Source organism: Scatophagus argus, chromosome 6 (assembly GCF_020382885.2).
Source record: "Scatophagus argus isolate fScaArg1 chromosome 6, fScaArg1.pri, whole genome shotgun sequence".
NCBI classification, from domain to species: Eukaryota; Metazoa; Chordata; class Actinopteri; family Scatophagidae; genus Scatophagus; species Scatophagus argus.
In genome coordinates, this window is record NC_058498.1 from 19,790,914 (window position 1) to 19,806,040 (window position 15,127).

General features: G+C 41.2%; 1 protein-coding gene across 4 annotated transcripts; it reads left to right on the forward strand.

Moving 5' to 3' along the window:
* The first annotated feature begins 4,340 nt into the window (after positions 1 to 4,340).
* On the forward strand, positions 4,341 to 14,040 carry usp46 (ubiquitin specific peptidase 46). 4 transcript variants are annotated; one of them, XR_006843650.1, is made up of 10 exons: positions 4,341 to 4,731; positions 7,107 to 7,187; positions 7,488 to 7,701; positions 9,398 to 9,636; positions 10,091 to 10,167; positions 10,265 to 10,348; positions 10,448 to 10,645; positions 10,718 to 10,807; positions 11,296 to 11,374; positions 11,480 to 11,528. XR_006843650.1 is itself a non-coding variant. In XM_046392255.1 (9 exons), the coding sequence occupies exons 1-9, from the start codon at positions 4,696 to 4,698 to the stop codon at positions 11,579 to 11,581; spliced, it is 1,110 nt and encodes a 369-aa protein (XP_046248211.1). In that variant the 5' UTR covers positions 4,342 to 4,695; the 3' UTR covers positions 11,582 to 14,040. The 4 variants fall into 4 exon arrangements, 2 of the variants coding, with proteins under 2 accessions (XP_046248212.1, XP_046248211.1); XR_006843649.1 differs by having other exon boundaries at positions 10,448 to 10,807; positions 11,480 to 11,535; XM_046392255.1 differs by lacking the exon at positions 10,718 to 10,807 and having other exon boundaries at positions 4,342 to 4,731; positions 11,480 to 14,040.
* Positions 14,041 to 15,127: the final 1,087 nt, after the last annotated feature.

A 15,127-nucleotide genomic window follows, 5' to 3' on the forward strand; every position in this document is an offset into this window, starting at 1 on the left:
AGTTTTTGAGATATTTCATGCCCAAAGTGGTGGGCCATCCGACTAACACTGCCATATGTATGTGCGTGTACGTGCACATGTGTGGCAGAGGGTTGTCTTCCAAATGACATGCATATTTCTGATATTCAGATATAGAGGGACAGGACTGTGCTATACGTCTGTAGCATGAGAGATCTGGTTCTCTCCTGTTTCATTAGAGATTCATTCACCTTTTACTATCTAAATAAAGAGAACTTATAGGCATTATTTGAGCACCTATTACCCATGACCTGATAGCAAATCAAGCCTGTCTTTGTCATTCTCATTGTGTTAAGTGGGTGAAAAATTTATAAAAACTAGGCCAGTGCTTTATATAACCTAACCCTGTTATCCACTGACACTAACCCCCTATCTTAAAGCTCACAATTTGAATAAACAGCATTTGTCAGGTTTTTCAATCAGGGTGCTGTATACCAATCTGATTACCCAGTGAGTCATCCATATAAAAATGTTCACTCACTCAGTGCACATATATACAGGCAATCATGCTGACATAGTACCCAAGGCTGCCTGTATTAGATGGCCACAGTGAATTCTTCTTCTCCCTGCTTTGTGTAAAGAGAACAAAGCAGCCTTTGTGTCACTGTCTCACTGAGTGAAAGTGTTTCTGAAGCAGAACAGGTGCATTTTGGCATAGTTCAAGCTGTCATCACCCGGGTAAACATTTCTCCACATGCGTATTTTTAGACTTTTGTTTTTGTAAAATGTATTGTGTTTCTGTTCTGACATGGATTTGAAATTTCAGAGTTACAAAGTATAATTTAAGTCTATATACTTGTACAATACATATACACACACACACACTGTATACAAGCTGTCCCTGTACACTGTGTACACAGGATTACAGCAGTGCAAGGGATTGCAAGTAGTTCTGGAACAGAAATTGTATGAGTAATGTAAGAAATTTCTATATGTGCAGATAAGTTATGTAAAATATATGCAGGTAAATATAACATGTACAGTGGTGAAAAATTTTGCCATTTTTACCACAGTGCCTTTAAAAAGTGAGCTGTAAGTATTTTGTGTTTTATATTTGTAAATAATGTTGATCAGTTTGTTGAGATCTGTTTGACATTAAAGGTCTTTACTTCAAAAGTCACATAATAAGAATAATTAGCACTGAACACACGTATAGGTTTCAGTATGTTTACTTGTGCCATTTAGAAGAAATAGATTCTCCCAAAATGATTCTTTCTTTGTGTTAATTTTCTGTGTTCCTGATTTAGCCGCTGATGGCACAGTAAACAGACATCCAGCATGCCAATGTGTCAATACAGCGGTGAGCCTGTTGTGTGCCTGTACCCAGCATGCCCTGTTCCTCTGCTTACAGAAGCAGAGGTACCTGACATGTAAACCTGAGTCCGGATGAGTCCATCTGGAACAGTGTGTACCAGACATCGATAAGTGTGCCAGGAGTTGCGTATGCAATAATTCACTGCGCCTCCTTGCTGTGCTCCCTGTTCCGGCCAAGTTCTTACTGTTGTCCTCCTCACCTCCCTTAAAACACAGACAATGTTTATTCTATTAGGTTTTAGTGTTCGGAGAGACGTGTGAGTGCAGAACAGTAACTCCAACTCTAGGGCTTGTTTGATTGGTCAAGTTGATTGGAGGTTAGAGAACCAATAAATTTCAATTGTCCAGATTTTTTTTTTTTTTTTTTTTTTTGTGCAAGCAACGTACAATGATGCCTTTGACACAAAGAAACTTTTTCCCAAAGTGTTTTACATGCAGCAACTCTAAAATGTTTCTGAAAGCCAACTGCAACACTTTAATGACGACACACTCGTCTTTTTAACACAATAAACACATTTTTCCCAAAGTACTCACAAGACTTTGCCAGTATTTCAGCTCACTGAGAACATCTTCTTCCTGTTTGCCAATCTCAGTCAATAATAAATTTGAAAACCACTGACTTCACAGAAAACAAAAGAAAAAATATTGGATTATCTAAAATCTGTGTCACAGCTATTTTATAATCACAGTCCCTATGATTTTGTGCATTATTATTATTAATTTAGTTTTGTAAGTAACATTAATTTGATTTGGTTTTATACCGCATTTAAATTGGGATACAACAAAAGTGAATAAAATGGTGCAGCTGACTGCTCAATCAACCAAAGTGTAAGACTTGTCAAGATTTGAGCTGTGACTCATTTCATATTAGCAGGCATTACAATACACTGAGTCCCTGGAGCATAGCTCTGAGAGTGGAAAAGAAGAGCTTCTCTGCTGCTAGTAAACTCCTGTAAAACAATCTGAATAGTTCCTAACCTTCGTGTTTCAGCCTGTACCAAATGTCACCAATCTGCAGTGATCACAGTCTAAACTGGGGGATTATTTTCTTCATGGTACAGAAATGATGCATAATTCACATTTCTCTGTTTGTAGCTGCTTCAGAGGCTGCTTCAGCAGTACTTTTAGTAGTGCAGATAGTCTTGTTTGCTGCAAACATTCTCTGAACTCTTAATTTGCGTGTGTTTGTGTGTTGTCTGTGTGAAGTGCACGTGCGCCCACATGAAAATCCCAAACAAAGCGAGCAGTGAAGGTCCTCTCAGGTTCACCTGCTGCCTGATGAAAAAAATGTGCTGCGCATTCAAAAGTCCTGTCAGCTCCTCCCAAACATAAGGAGGTGACCACATACTGGATTAGCTCCACATAAACACAAAATTAAATCACCCACCTTTTCTCTTCATCTCAAAACTTGTGTCAACACATCAGCTGACCTGCACAGCTTGAAAAGATTTTATCTCAACAACCAGGGAGAAGATCATCAGACGTGCAGAACTGGAGCTGTTTTCATGCCTACTTTGGTCTCTGGAAGTCAATGCGTGTGGGTGAAATGTTTTTTGCTTATTCGTTTTTTTACAACGAGAACATTATCCATATCCACAAATATATCAGTAAGCACACGAAGAGCAGCTATATTAAAGCAGTATGAGTCAGGAAAAGGGCAGCTGCATCCTCAGTGCCCCTCAGTCCTATTAATAAAAACTAGACTAAAATAGAAAGTAAGTCTGGGAACATTTTGCATGAAAAGCCCACAAGCTCTCTCTACATGTAATTGTTTCCCTGTCAGTCAAACCTATTCATGAATAAATCCATGAGCACACGTCAATCAACCAATTTCTCAGCAAACTCATGGTGCTCGCCAGACGTCTGATCAACAATGAAACTCCCATCCTCTACCACTCAATCTGGCAGCCCTGTTATTCTGTTATTTGTTTCTCTGTGAATGCTTTTATTTCTCTCTTTTTTCCCATTCCTTTAAAAATCAAGAAGAATCATAATTGTTTGTTATTTTCCTTTCTTTTTGTTCACATGTAAATGTTAAGGAGATAATTGCTGAGGGATTGTTGTGAAAGCACAAATAAAGCCTGTGATGAATGAGTGTCCTGAGGGCCTTGGACTCCAGCAGAGATCTACAGAGAAGAGACTTACCTTTTAATGCCCTCCCTCTTCGTTATACTCAGCTAATTGGTGGTTTGACTGCAGAATGCCTGCAAGTTAAATTATTAGTTATTTAGTATACAAAATGTCAGAAATGATGACAAGAGCCCAACTTGTCTCTAAGGATTAAAGAGCCACTCCACTGTGGGGGCGGCTTCTCTAAAGTCTGAGAAAATGTCAACTTACAAAAACAAAAAAACAGTACTGCAAACTGCTGATGTGGAGTTTGAAAGATGCTGAGAAAAGATGTGTTTATCAGACAGGAAAGGTCTGATGAGAACTACAGAGCTGCATTATGGTAAGTGTAGGTCCCATGGTTTTGAAGCCTGACACATAATGGGGATTAAAATCTCTCTGTCTCTGTGGCATCAATTTTGACTATTCTTTTGTACTGCGAATCTAACATCTTTGTGTAATAGCAACTGTAAGTTGATGAAGTGCCCCTTTAATTGAACTGAACTTTAATAGACAATTAATCCTTTATGGTATTGCAATAGACACACTTTTGGTTCCAAACACAAGTGAGTATTTTCTGACATGTTTGTAGATTGAAATAATCAGTTAATTCAATTGTTTACTGTATCATTTAAAGTAAACAGATTCTTTTTAATATAAAGGGATTCTTTTATACCTTTAACACCGCATCTTGCGTTACAACATAGTTTAACACAGAGCACAAAAAAAAATTCGCGTCCCAAATATGAACTACAACCCCCTTGCGCCATTGTGTCACGCACTTGCTGTTGATTGGTGGCAGCTCACCTAAGCTTCATCATCCAGCTTTGTATTTGGCCTTGAAATCCTGTCAATCAAACTGAGTACATCCGAACCAATCAGCTCCGGAGTTCACCTCATGTGGGTGGGGCTTCTGCGCTTCCTCACGCATCATGCTTGTTTCCTGGTAGCTGCTAACAACCTGCTGCCTGTAACTTCGTCCGTCCGCTGTTCGCTCATGCATTGACGCTTTCAGGCTGCAGTATTTGTAAAATGTGTGCGAGGATGAAGCCGTGTCGACGCTGAGTGCAGGTTGACCGTCAGCTCCGTGCCGGACGCATGGTGCTCCGTGTCTCTCTGGCCGCTTTCTGACGCTTGGGGTTGCAGTCTGGCCTCCAGCCGCGGCTGCGAATTAACTTCATTTTTCAGCGTCGCCCTCCTCTGAAATCATGTTTATTTTATGAAGATGGCGGTGACGGGGACACTGTAAACTAAATGACTGTCAGAAACATCGCCTCCATTTGTAATATGGTGAGTATGTTGCTGTTAATGTGTGTGTTGCTATCGATTTGCCTGCAGCCACTGTGTTTGGACCTGATGTGTAATGATGTACATTGGATGAGTCGCCTCCCCCATCCTTCCACACAGACACAGTGTGCGGGGGGGGGGGACTCAGCAGGGATGCACAGGGAATTTATCGGTGGTCACTTCTGAGGAGGATATGCAGTGTGCCAGGTGTCGATGCTCAGACGGGCCTGCATCCCCCACCTTGACATTAGTAGCGTTGAAACTGTGTGTTGCAGCCTGGCGTGATGACACAGTATTCAGTTTGAGTAGCTGTCAGCGATGATTGGCGGGTGAATGACTCTGCGCGCTGCCTCTGACAGCTTGTTGTGATTGCATAATGCGGGAGCAGAGACATTAGCCTGGTCTCTATTTAGAGCGGATACTAGTGTCACAAGCCTGCAGTGTGTGTCTCCTCTGGGTGCTGCTTGTCTGCATTAATGAATAATACACTGAGCTTACTACACTGTTTCCCTTGCAGAACAACTTAACAGTATTGCAGACATAAGCTGCTGGTGTAGATAGACCTCCTGAACCAGTATAACAGCACTGCTAAAGAATGTCAAGTCTGAGTGGATTGACTGGAGACATGACATGGCTGTAGTTGCCAGGTGTCTCTCAGTCTTCTGTGGTTCGCTGTAAGGTCGAGTGATATGGTTCAAATCCCAACATTAATTTGAATATTTCTCCAGTTAGAGCTGTGTACAATTATTTTAAATTATTCTGACAATATTTGTTAATGAATCAATTTATTGTATTTATTGTTTCTAGAATGTCAGGAAATAGTGAGAAATGCCTCTTTATAATTTCACACAGCCCACCGTGATGCATTCAGATAGCTTGTTTTATTGGACCAGCTGTCCAAACCCAGATATATTCAGTTTACTATCACGACAAGGAAAAGTATCAAATTTTAAGATTTATTTTTGATTGGGAAGATGGTTTTGCCCCACCAACAGTCTTAACATCCAAAGATATTCAGTTTACTGTCATGAAGGCTGGAAATACACCAGTTGTTGGCATATTTCTAAGCTGACATAATAATCAATCAGTTATCCAAATAGTTGCTGATTAATTTCCTGCCAACTAACTAATTGATTAATCTTCACACCTCTAGTTTTGTTTCAGATATTGATATATTACAGTATGGTTAGTGTGTGACATGATGACATGCGAACTGTGTTCTCCTGTTTTGCATCGCGTCAGACAAAACTCTGTCTGTGTGACAAACAAACCTTCATTTCCTCCTTTATTATGTTTGCTGATTTGTGTTGCAGGCACACAACCTGATAAAAACATGATTCCAGCAGCAAAGTAAAAAGCTAAATACTGGAATAGAGTGCATATTTAAACACAAAGTTTGAGCTTGAAGACAAATTAAGCTAGCGTTTCTCCTGAAGAAAATTTCAAGGTTTCACAGATGTTGAGAGACGTCTCTGAATTAAAACTGGCAAGTTGTTGCTGAAGAAATATAAGGATTATTTTTTCTTTTGGCTTATTCAGGGTACCAATACACTGATTGTGTCTGTTATTGTTGTGGTATGTCGGTCAAGGATCTTAGCACTAAAGGCACGCAGATAAGACACAAGCTTACAAAAGGCTGAAGACAGATAATAAAAATAATAACATTAATAAATAACACATAACAAGTGTGTGCTGTTGCCGTGACTCTTCAGTACACCTATCTAGGGCTGGGTGCTGAACTTCGGTCCTTTTATGGCAGTGACCGAAATGCATATATTCTATTGGCCTTGCCCAGCATTTTGTGTAGATTCAAGTGCAATGCTTGCACTGTAAGATTTCCCAGAGGCAAAGAATCTCATTGTGTGTGTGCAGTACATGCAGACGTCCCACAACATCTCAGACTGGAAGCAGTAAATCAGACAAAGAGGTATTCACCGCCTGCTTTGACAGAGAGAAATGACAGTCATTGAAAGTCAAAGCCATCCCCAAACAAAACTGTCTTCTGTGTTCGCTCAACAAAAGGAAAGCTTTGAGCTCTGACAAGAGATAAGTGGTCTCTCTCAGCAATTGGGCGCAAATACCCCTGACTTTTGACCTGAGTCTGCCTATTTAGACCATATCCCTTTTCTATGTTAACAGGAAGTTTTTGCTGAGAGGCTACAACTTTCTTTCAGAAACTGATACACTGACATCGGGCAGGAAGGATCATTTTATCAATTATGCCGTATGAAAGAGAGGCATTCTGAGTAGCCTGTTGCCGCTCCTCGACTGTACAAAATTCCCATATTAATTTGTCTACAGTCGCGCAGACTAAGCTTGTAACTTTCCATTCCTCTCCAACTCCCACATGTCTCATGATGTTGTCGCTGGTCTTTCAGGGCACCAATGCCTCTGCTCTGGAGAAAGACATCGGCCCAGAGCAATTCCCAATCAATGAACACTACTTTGGATTGGTCAACGTGAGTATCAGTACCTCTTCTCTTACATAAACAAAGCTCAATGCCAAAAAGGAAAAACTCATTTATCGAAACAAACTGCTTCAGGACTGAGGTGAGTCATGTCCTTTACTTGAAGTTGACAGTGTTGTCGGTGGGTATGTTGGCCGGCACAGGGATGTTCTGCATTCCCAAGTTTCTCAACACTAGATGCATAAAAACAAATGAACAATGCATCTGTATTTTTCCACCAGTGAAAAGAAAAATGGACTGAAACCTCTTTGTTTTTCTTTGTTCGTGTGTTCCTGTCCCTGGCTTCGTCAGTTTGGAAACACATGTTACTGTAACTCAGTGCTCCAGGCTCTCTACTTCTGCCGGCCTTTCCGGGAGAACGTGCTGGCTTACAAAGCCCTGCAGAAGAAGAAGGAGAACCTGCTCACATGCCTGGCTGACCTCTTCCACTCCATTGCCACACAGAAGAAGAAAGTGGGCGTCATCCCGCCCAAGAAGTTCATCTCCCGCCTACGGAAAGAAAATGGTGAGAGAGACAGGAAAAGCTTGAATAGATGAACATCTTGAGATGAAATATTTTGTTTATCATAAGACATTAAAAGTTGAAAACCCTGACTTCATACATGGAATTTCAGTTGCTCTGTCTTATGCCTGGCGCACAGCCCAGTTCAGCGTGTTGATGTCTGACTGGCACAGTTGTCAGTTTCATGCCCTGGGCCCATGATGTGTTAGTAGTAGTCGTACTCATGTCCATCTGTGTGTTGGTCTTTAGGTCATCGAGACAACAAAAGCCTGGCCTGAGGTCTAATGTCAGCGGCACAGTGTTCTTCCTTCTATTTGAAGCACATTTTATTCAGATCGCAAAAAGCGCCTGCATAGGTGACTTCATAATGTGCGTACACTCTGCTTATTACACACACGGCGATGTGCAGCAGCTCGGTTAAATATCAGTGCATTTTCTCACATGCAGTTCATTTCACACTCGAGCAGATCCGTTTCCTCTAGGATGGGAGGTGACAGTCTGATTTGGTTAATTCAGGTTTCACCCAAAACATACCAGTGACTAATTAAGAGACTGTACATGCTCCCTTGCCAGCACAGGACAGGTGCATCCTACAAAACCATTGTTAATTATTAGTTACATTAGTGCTTTTCTTGCTGTTGCATCCCATGACATGACAAAGTTCTGTTGCCTAAATGAAATTAAAAAAAAAAAAAATCCTGATGTCCCTGAACATTACGCGTCGTCTGTTGTAGCCTTGTGTATTCTTGTTTTTGCCACCTGAGTGCACCTCCCCATATGCATGTTCACAAACTGTAGCAGTGCTTGCTTTAATGTAGTCTGAATATTAGAGGTGAAGGGCAGGTGCATGTTGGTCATAAGGTCATTCGGAGACGTGGGACTGACAGAGAGGCTGACTGTTCTCTGCTGTCCATATTGAGGAAGCTCTTTATGTGAAGGAACAATGCAATCTCTGTTGGGACCCAGCTTTGGTCAGCTGCCTCCTCTCTGGACCCTTTTTTTTTTTTTTTTTTCGCTTCTGCTCTCTCTTTCTGAGAGAGCCCAGGGTTCTCCACATCTCAGTTCAGTTTTCACCTCTCACATATGGATCTGTCACAACACAAGTGCGTATGGGTGTTGGTATGTTCGCTCATCAGCTGATTTTATTTCCATCATCTACAGTCGACCTTTCTATAGAAGTAGAAATTTCTTAAGACGGGGTGTGAGTGGTCGCAGTAATGGTGGCTCTGTTCAGTGAGACAAGTCAGAGTGTCTTCAGTGATGGACATCGATCAACATTAGTTTTCTTTACATAGAATACTATATCATACAGTCAGCAGCCAGTTAGCTTTGCTTGACACAAAGACTGGAAACAGGGGGAAAGGTTAGCTTAGCTCTGTCTGAAGAAAACAACAAATCTACCTACCAGCAACTCTAAAACAAATTGAGGTGGATTTTGGTACTTTCAGAAAGAGCCAGGCTAACTGTTTTTCTCTCTTTGTAGTCTTCATGCTAATCTAAGCTAAGTTGCTGCTGGCTGTAGCCTTACATTTAACCAACAGCAGAGTGGTATCACCGAGCATTGAAGTGTTCAGGTCAGATGTTTTTAACACAAAGCTTTTTGGCTGTCTGTTACAAATAATTTGCCTTAATAGTTTTTATATTGGCCTGTTTTAGGCTCTACAATCTCAAGTTACTTTATCTGTGCTTCTGCTTCCAGACCTGTTTGACAACTACATGCAGCAGGACGCCCACGAATTCCTCAACTACCTTCTGAACACAGTGGCCGACATCCTGCAGGAGGAGAAGAAGCAGGAAAAGCAGAATGGACGCCTCAAGAACAACGGCACCGCCATCACCACAGAGACCGAGACTGAGAACAAGACAGAGCCAACATGGGTTCACGATATCTTCCAAGGCACACTGACCAATGAGACACGCTGCCTCAACTGTGAGACGGTGTGTGTGGCTCTGCTCCCAATAGAGGGGTAGTTTATTTTATGTCCCTGTGTCACCCTGAATAACAGATCTCTCCTGAATGAGTCTGAAAAAGAGATTAGCCTTTTGCAGAGATGCTGAGAGATGCAAAATAAAGGAAGAAAAAATTCGATGTGCACACCCGGTGGGCTCTGGCCACCCACTCTACGTCGGGCCTGCCGGGCGCTTTGTCCTCGCTATTTTGAGGGCGAGGAGTGGGATGGGTTGCCCTGAACAACCCCTGCAAACCGCAAGGCGTTGCACTGCAGAGACACAAAAGCTCCTCAGTATAATTGGCATTTCAAAGACTGACTGACTGACTGTGTGTGTGTGTGTAGGTTTGAGTGTTCTGTCACAGCTCAGAGGGTTTATCCTCACTGGCTCAGTCAAAGGAAGTGAATGCTTAGTTACCTGATGTGTCTCCCCTTTCTGGCAGGTGAGCAGCAAAGATGAAGATTTTCTGGATCTTTCTGTGGACGTGGAGCAGAACACATCAATAACACACTGTCTCAGGTAGGATTGATTTTATTAAGCATGCAGTCACAGCTAAAAGGCTCCATTTGGTGCGAATGAGATTGAATAAAATCCTGTGTCGTGCTCTTTCCTCCAGGGACTTCAGTAACACAGAGACTTTGTGCAGCGAATACAAATACTACTGTGAGACATGCTGCAGCAAACAGGAAGCACAGAAGCGGTCAGTAAAGCGCTGAGCCCAATGGCACTGTGATGTGTCAACGTGCGCACACACACACACACTCACTCATAGCATGCATTACCGGTACTTTCTCTACAGGATGCGTGTGAAGAAGCTGCCTATGATCCTGGCGCTACACCTGAAGAGGTTCAAGTACATGGAGCAGCTGCACCGATACACCAAACTGTCCTATCGAGTGGTTTTCCCCCTCGAGCTCCGCCTCTTCAATACGTCTGGGGATGCAGTTAACCTGGATCGCATGTACGATCTAGTGGCTGTGGTGGTTCACTGTGGCAGGTACGGTGTACTGATTTTCAGCCCAGAGTAGAAAACTTCAGTATGACTCATGCTGTGGCCTTCACTCCTCAGAATGACGTCTGTGTGCAGAGTCTGACACCACAAGGCTGTGCTCACATTGTCATACAGACTTTGGCTGCATTCACCCTGTGTTAAAAACGTGTACGTATGAGATGATTTTGTGTATCACTACCAGTTGGGACGTCAATCACGATTCAGTATAAAGCTTCTGAAAGGATATGTGCAGATTCTGAAGGTTCTCCCTGTCATGCCAAGACTTGAGGCACGCAAGTAGGCTTGCATTTGAAAAAGAGTGGCAAATCAACCTCTCTTATGGGATGGGTAGATCTCTTCTTCTTCTCTCCAAAGTTGCTCGGAATTACACACAAATGTGACCTTAATTCGGTTTGTGGCAAAATGTAAATTAATCGAACCTAAGTTTATATATTCTGTTGCATTACAAAATAATGATAAATAATAGCCTAATAACTTTGCTATATGTACTTCATTTTCAAATCCCATTATTATGACTGTGAATATTTGTGTGGCACACTGTGCTTATGTTGCACAGATGACTTCAGCAGCTGCTGCAGGAAGTTAAGATAGATGTAGTACAATGTGGGATTCACTGTTTGTCTCTGTGTCCTCAGCGGCCCAAACAGAGGTCATTACATCACCATAGTGAAGAGTCATGGCTTCTGGCTGCTGTTCGATGACGACATTGTAGAGGTGCGTCACTCTCAGCCTGTTATGGTCTGCTCGGTGTTCCCTGACTCATCTATTTGTCCATTTGCCATTGTTTGTATGACCAGCATCTTAACTTGTCTTGTGCAGAAAATTGACGCCCAGGCTATTGAGGAGTTTTACGGGCTTACCTCAGACATCTCGAAGAACTCAGAGTCGGGATACATCCTCTTCTATCAGTCCAGGGAGTGACTGGAGTTGGACTGGTGACAGAGGAAAAGACTGAATATGATGTTTTTTTAAAAATGACCCGACTCCTGTCATCTCCACCCCATCCTGCTCCTATTCTCCAAGTCAGGTCTCTCTAATGTATGTGCCAGCTCCAACCTCTGGGTTTACCTGTTCTCCATATCTCTCTCTCTCTCTCTCTCTCTCTCTCTCTCTCTCTCTCTCTTTCTCTTTCTCTTTCTCTCTCTCTCCCTCTCTCTCTGTAATTTGCTTCTTGCCTTTTAGTCACCTGCATCTGGACTGCACTTTAAAACAAAAGCAAAAATGCTCAACAGCATGACAGAAACAAAAAGGAGTATACATTCATGTCAAGCCCTACACACTTGGTGTGGAGTAGCTGCAGAAGCCTGGAGAGGTGATTCTCTGCCGGGAACATGACAGGGGATTGAAGGGTCTTGTGCACATACAGACTTGTCAGAAATTGTACTTTATCAATTATATATATATAAGGTCACCCCCCCCTCATAATCCCCTTCATTAGGGCTATTTTCCCCATCACTGTCCATCCCTTTGACATGTTCTGTGTACTGGATGGATGCATGAGAAGTGGATGAAGTTGGAGACAAACACTGTATAATAAGCATAGAGAGATTTTGTGCGTTTCCTGTGGCTTTGAAGCAATATCTGAGCACTGACTGGAGAACTCACAAGCTGAAAACTACCTAAACTCAAACTCCAAATGTTGACAGTATAGAGGTTTTATCCCACAGAGGATCATTACATTAACACTACACATGAAAGGAGATCTGCATCCTGTTTCCTCCTTTCGGGTCAGAAGAATCTTTCTAATTTTGTATTCTGATAGAAAACCCCTATTTATTGAACATATTTATTACTGTTACTCGTAATTCAGACTGTTAGGTAATGAAGGTGTTTGTGTGTAATATGGCTCTCGAGAGCTTTGTACTAAGTTGTCAGTGTGAAGGACATGGTGTATGTAATACACAACTTGGTAGGACAGGTTTAAAAAATAGTTTTGCTGGGTTTGTTTTGTAGTTTGCATGTTAAATAAAGAGATAAGACAGATTAACACAATGGAAGTGAGACACCACATGACTGCCCAATGTTTCGATTGACGTGGAGAGAGATAACAGTGCAATAGAAGGTGAAGTTATCCAGTGCGGAATTTCCTTGTGAGACTAATATAAAGTACATTTAAATGTTAGTAGATGTGTTTCTTAGTGGCTAATCTGTTTCCAGTGCTGTGTGTTTGTGATATCAAAGTAAATGCCCCACCCCACCGTCACCATGTGCAAAGTGCACTACCAGCTGGGATGGTAGCTACAACCGTCTTTCATCCATCTTTTTTGTAACCTGACATGACATTGTCTTTTTTTCATTCCCATGTCGAACTTCGACTTAGTAGTTTTGTCTTGGTTTGTCTCTGACTTTGACATAAATAGTGTGTGTCATATGTAGCATAATGGAACCCTTAATCACACAGAGTTAAAAATTCAAGCTAACTCATACAATATTCCTCCCTGTACTGTGGATGTTTTGAATCTTTGACCCTTTCCTCCAGGGTCTGTTGCCTTGCCCTGTAGAGTATTGTTCATCCAACAACTTGTTTTCATGTGTATGACATCCCTATTTGCTGCACATCAGAGAAATTACAGTTTCGAAGGCATCTCATCATAAATAAGAGGCAGTAATAGGAATAACGTGCTTGCTTTGTGTCTGTCTATTCAGCAGAGGAAGGCTGCTGTCTCTTGCGTTTAGTCTGTTACCGGGTGAAGTCACAGGGAATACGTGCCAAACTGGAGTATATACGGACCTTGCAAACAGAACATTATTTTCTTTGTAAAGATACAACTTGTACATATATATTATGTAGAAAAACACTTCTGAAAATAGGAAAATATTTTTTTAAAAGGGAAGATCTTGAAATTAAAAAACATTCTTGGCAAAGATTTTAGCACGCAGCCCATTAATGAAACCGTCTTGATAAATGCTGTTATTTTACAATCACTTGGTGACATAATCAGTTACATTTGTGCAGAAGTCACCATCTGTCATATTATTTCTCTTTCTGGGTTTAACTGAGCCAGGATAGAAAACAATAGCAGGCATACTCAGAGACATCTTAGTCTGGGGTAACAGGAAAGAGACTTGACGCGCCGATCTTCCATTAACACTTATGCACTCGTCCTCACTGAGATGCTGAGTTATTGCACTTGGTCTTATATATGTTACTGTGATAGTCTTGTACCTAGGAGAGCTCAGGTGCAGAGTCCAGCATCAGCTGGGATCTGATTGTGCTTGTTGGAAGTAAACAGGAAATGAATTTGAGTCTCCATTTGGCTGTAAACTGAAAGTGCACTTTATTAGTGATGAGCTTTAATGCTTTAACATGAAGAATCACAGTTTAACGCACTCATTTTGAGCTTTTCTCTCTTCTGTTCAATAAAATGACTATCAGCTAACTTAGTGGAGTCCTTTTTTTTTTTGACATTCCCATCAGCCTCAGCTGGACTTTGTGTTAATTGCTAACTGGCAAATATTAGCATGCTAACACTTAAAATGGTGAGTGTGGTCAGTGTTAGCTTAGCACAGCAGTTAGCTGACTTCAGCCTCATATAGCTAGCTTGCTAGCATGGCTGTAGATTCTCCGAAAATGCAATGCATAAAGAAAATAAACTGGATGGTGGGAAAACAGATCCAGAAAACCCTGAGTGATGATGATTACCATATAATGGAACATTGTAGATCAGTACATAAATCAATATGTTTTTAGTATCCGGAACACTTCAACTGCTTTGTAGTAACAGGACATTATATGTTGCTTATACTGATGCATGTTAAATATCAACTTTTATAATGAGCAATCAGTGGTGCAATGTAACTGTATTTTTTTTTTGATTTTACTTATTTCAGTGTTTCCTCTTGATGCCAGTTTCTATTTTTATTACACTTCAGTTCAGAAGCAAATGTTGTTCTTTTTACTCATTTTACAACTTTAGTTAATACTAGTTACATTGTAGATCAAGATTTTTTTTTTCAAAACTGCAAAAAAGTACTGAAGAAACTACTTAATGTGAATCCGTGACCTCTTGCAGGTTAATATCATTGCTGAGACCTGGAACAACCCACTGACTGAGTGCATCCCAAATATAAAGTAGTTTAAAGGATTTGTAAAGGACCACAATTAGTTTTAACTTTTCAAACTGTGACCAACTTCTGTGCATTGCACAGAGGGAGAACAGTGCCTATATACGGCATATGTGAAAGTCCAGCATCTTTTATTTTGTCACTTTTATCAGTATGAACAAACTGCTACATACAGCACTGGGATATAGTTTAGGCATGTTACTATGTGATCATCCTGTAGGAAAACAACCTGAAAACATCTTTTAAAAAAAGAGCATGTTCCGTTGAGAAGATTAATGCTATGTTACAGTTTTCCCAAAAAGAAGAGAAGAAAAAAAACATTTTCAAGGCAGCTTGTCACCCACACAGTGTCCAAGTCTATCCAGAACATATCTCTGTCTAAAAGAAACTTCCTATTTGTTT

Coding starts and splice junctions, on each gene's coding strand:
- usp46 (XM_046392255.1), top strand. CDS start 4,696: ATGACTGTCAGAAACATCGCCTCCATTTGTAATATG. Junction 7,702..9,397: donor CCGCCTACGGAAAGAAAATG/GTGAGAGAGACA, acceptor TTCTGCTTCCAG/ACCTGTTTGACAACTACATG. Junction 10,646..11,295: donor GTGGTGGTTCACTGTGGCAG/GTACGGTGTACT, acceptor CTGTGTCCTCAG/CGGCCCAAACAGAGGTCATT.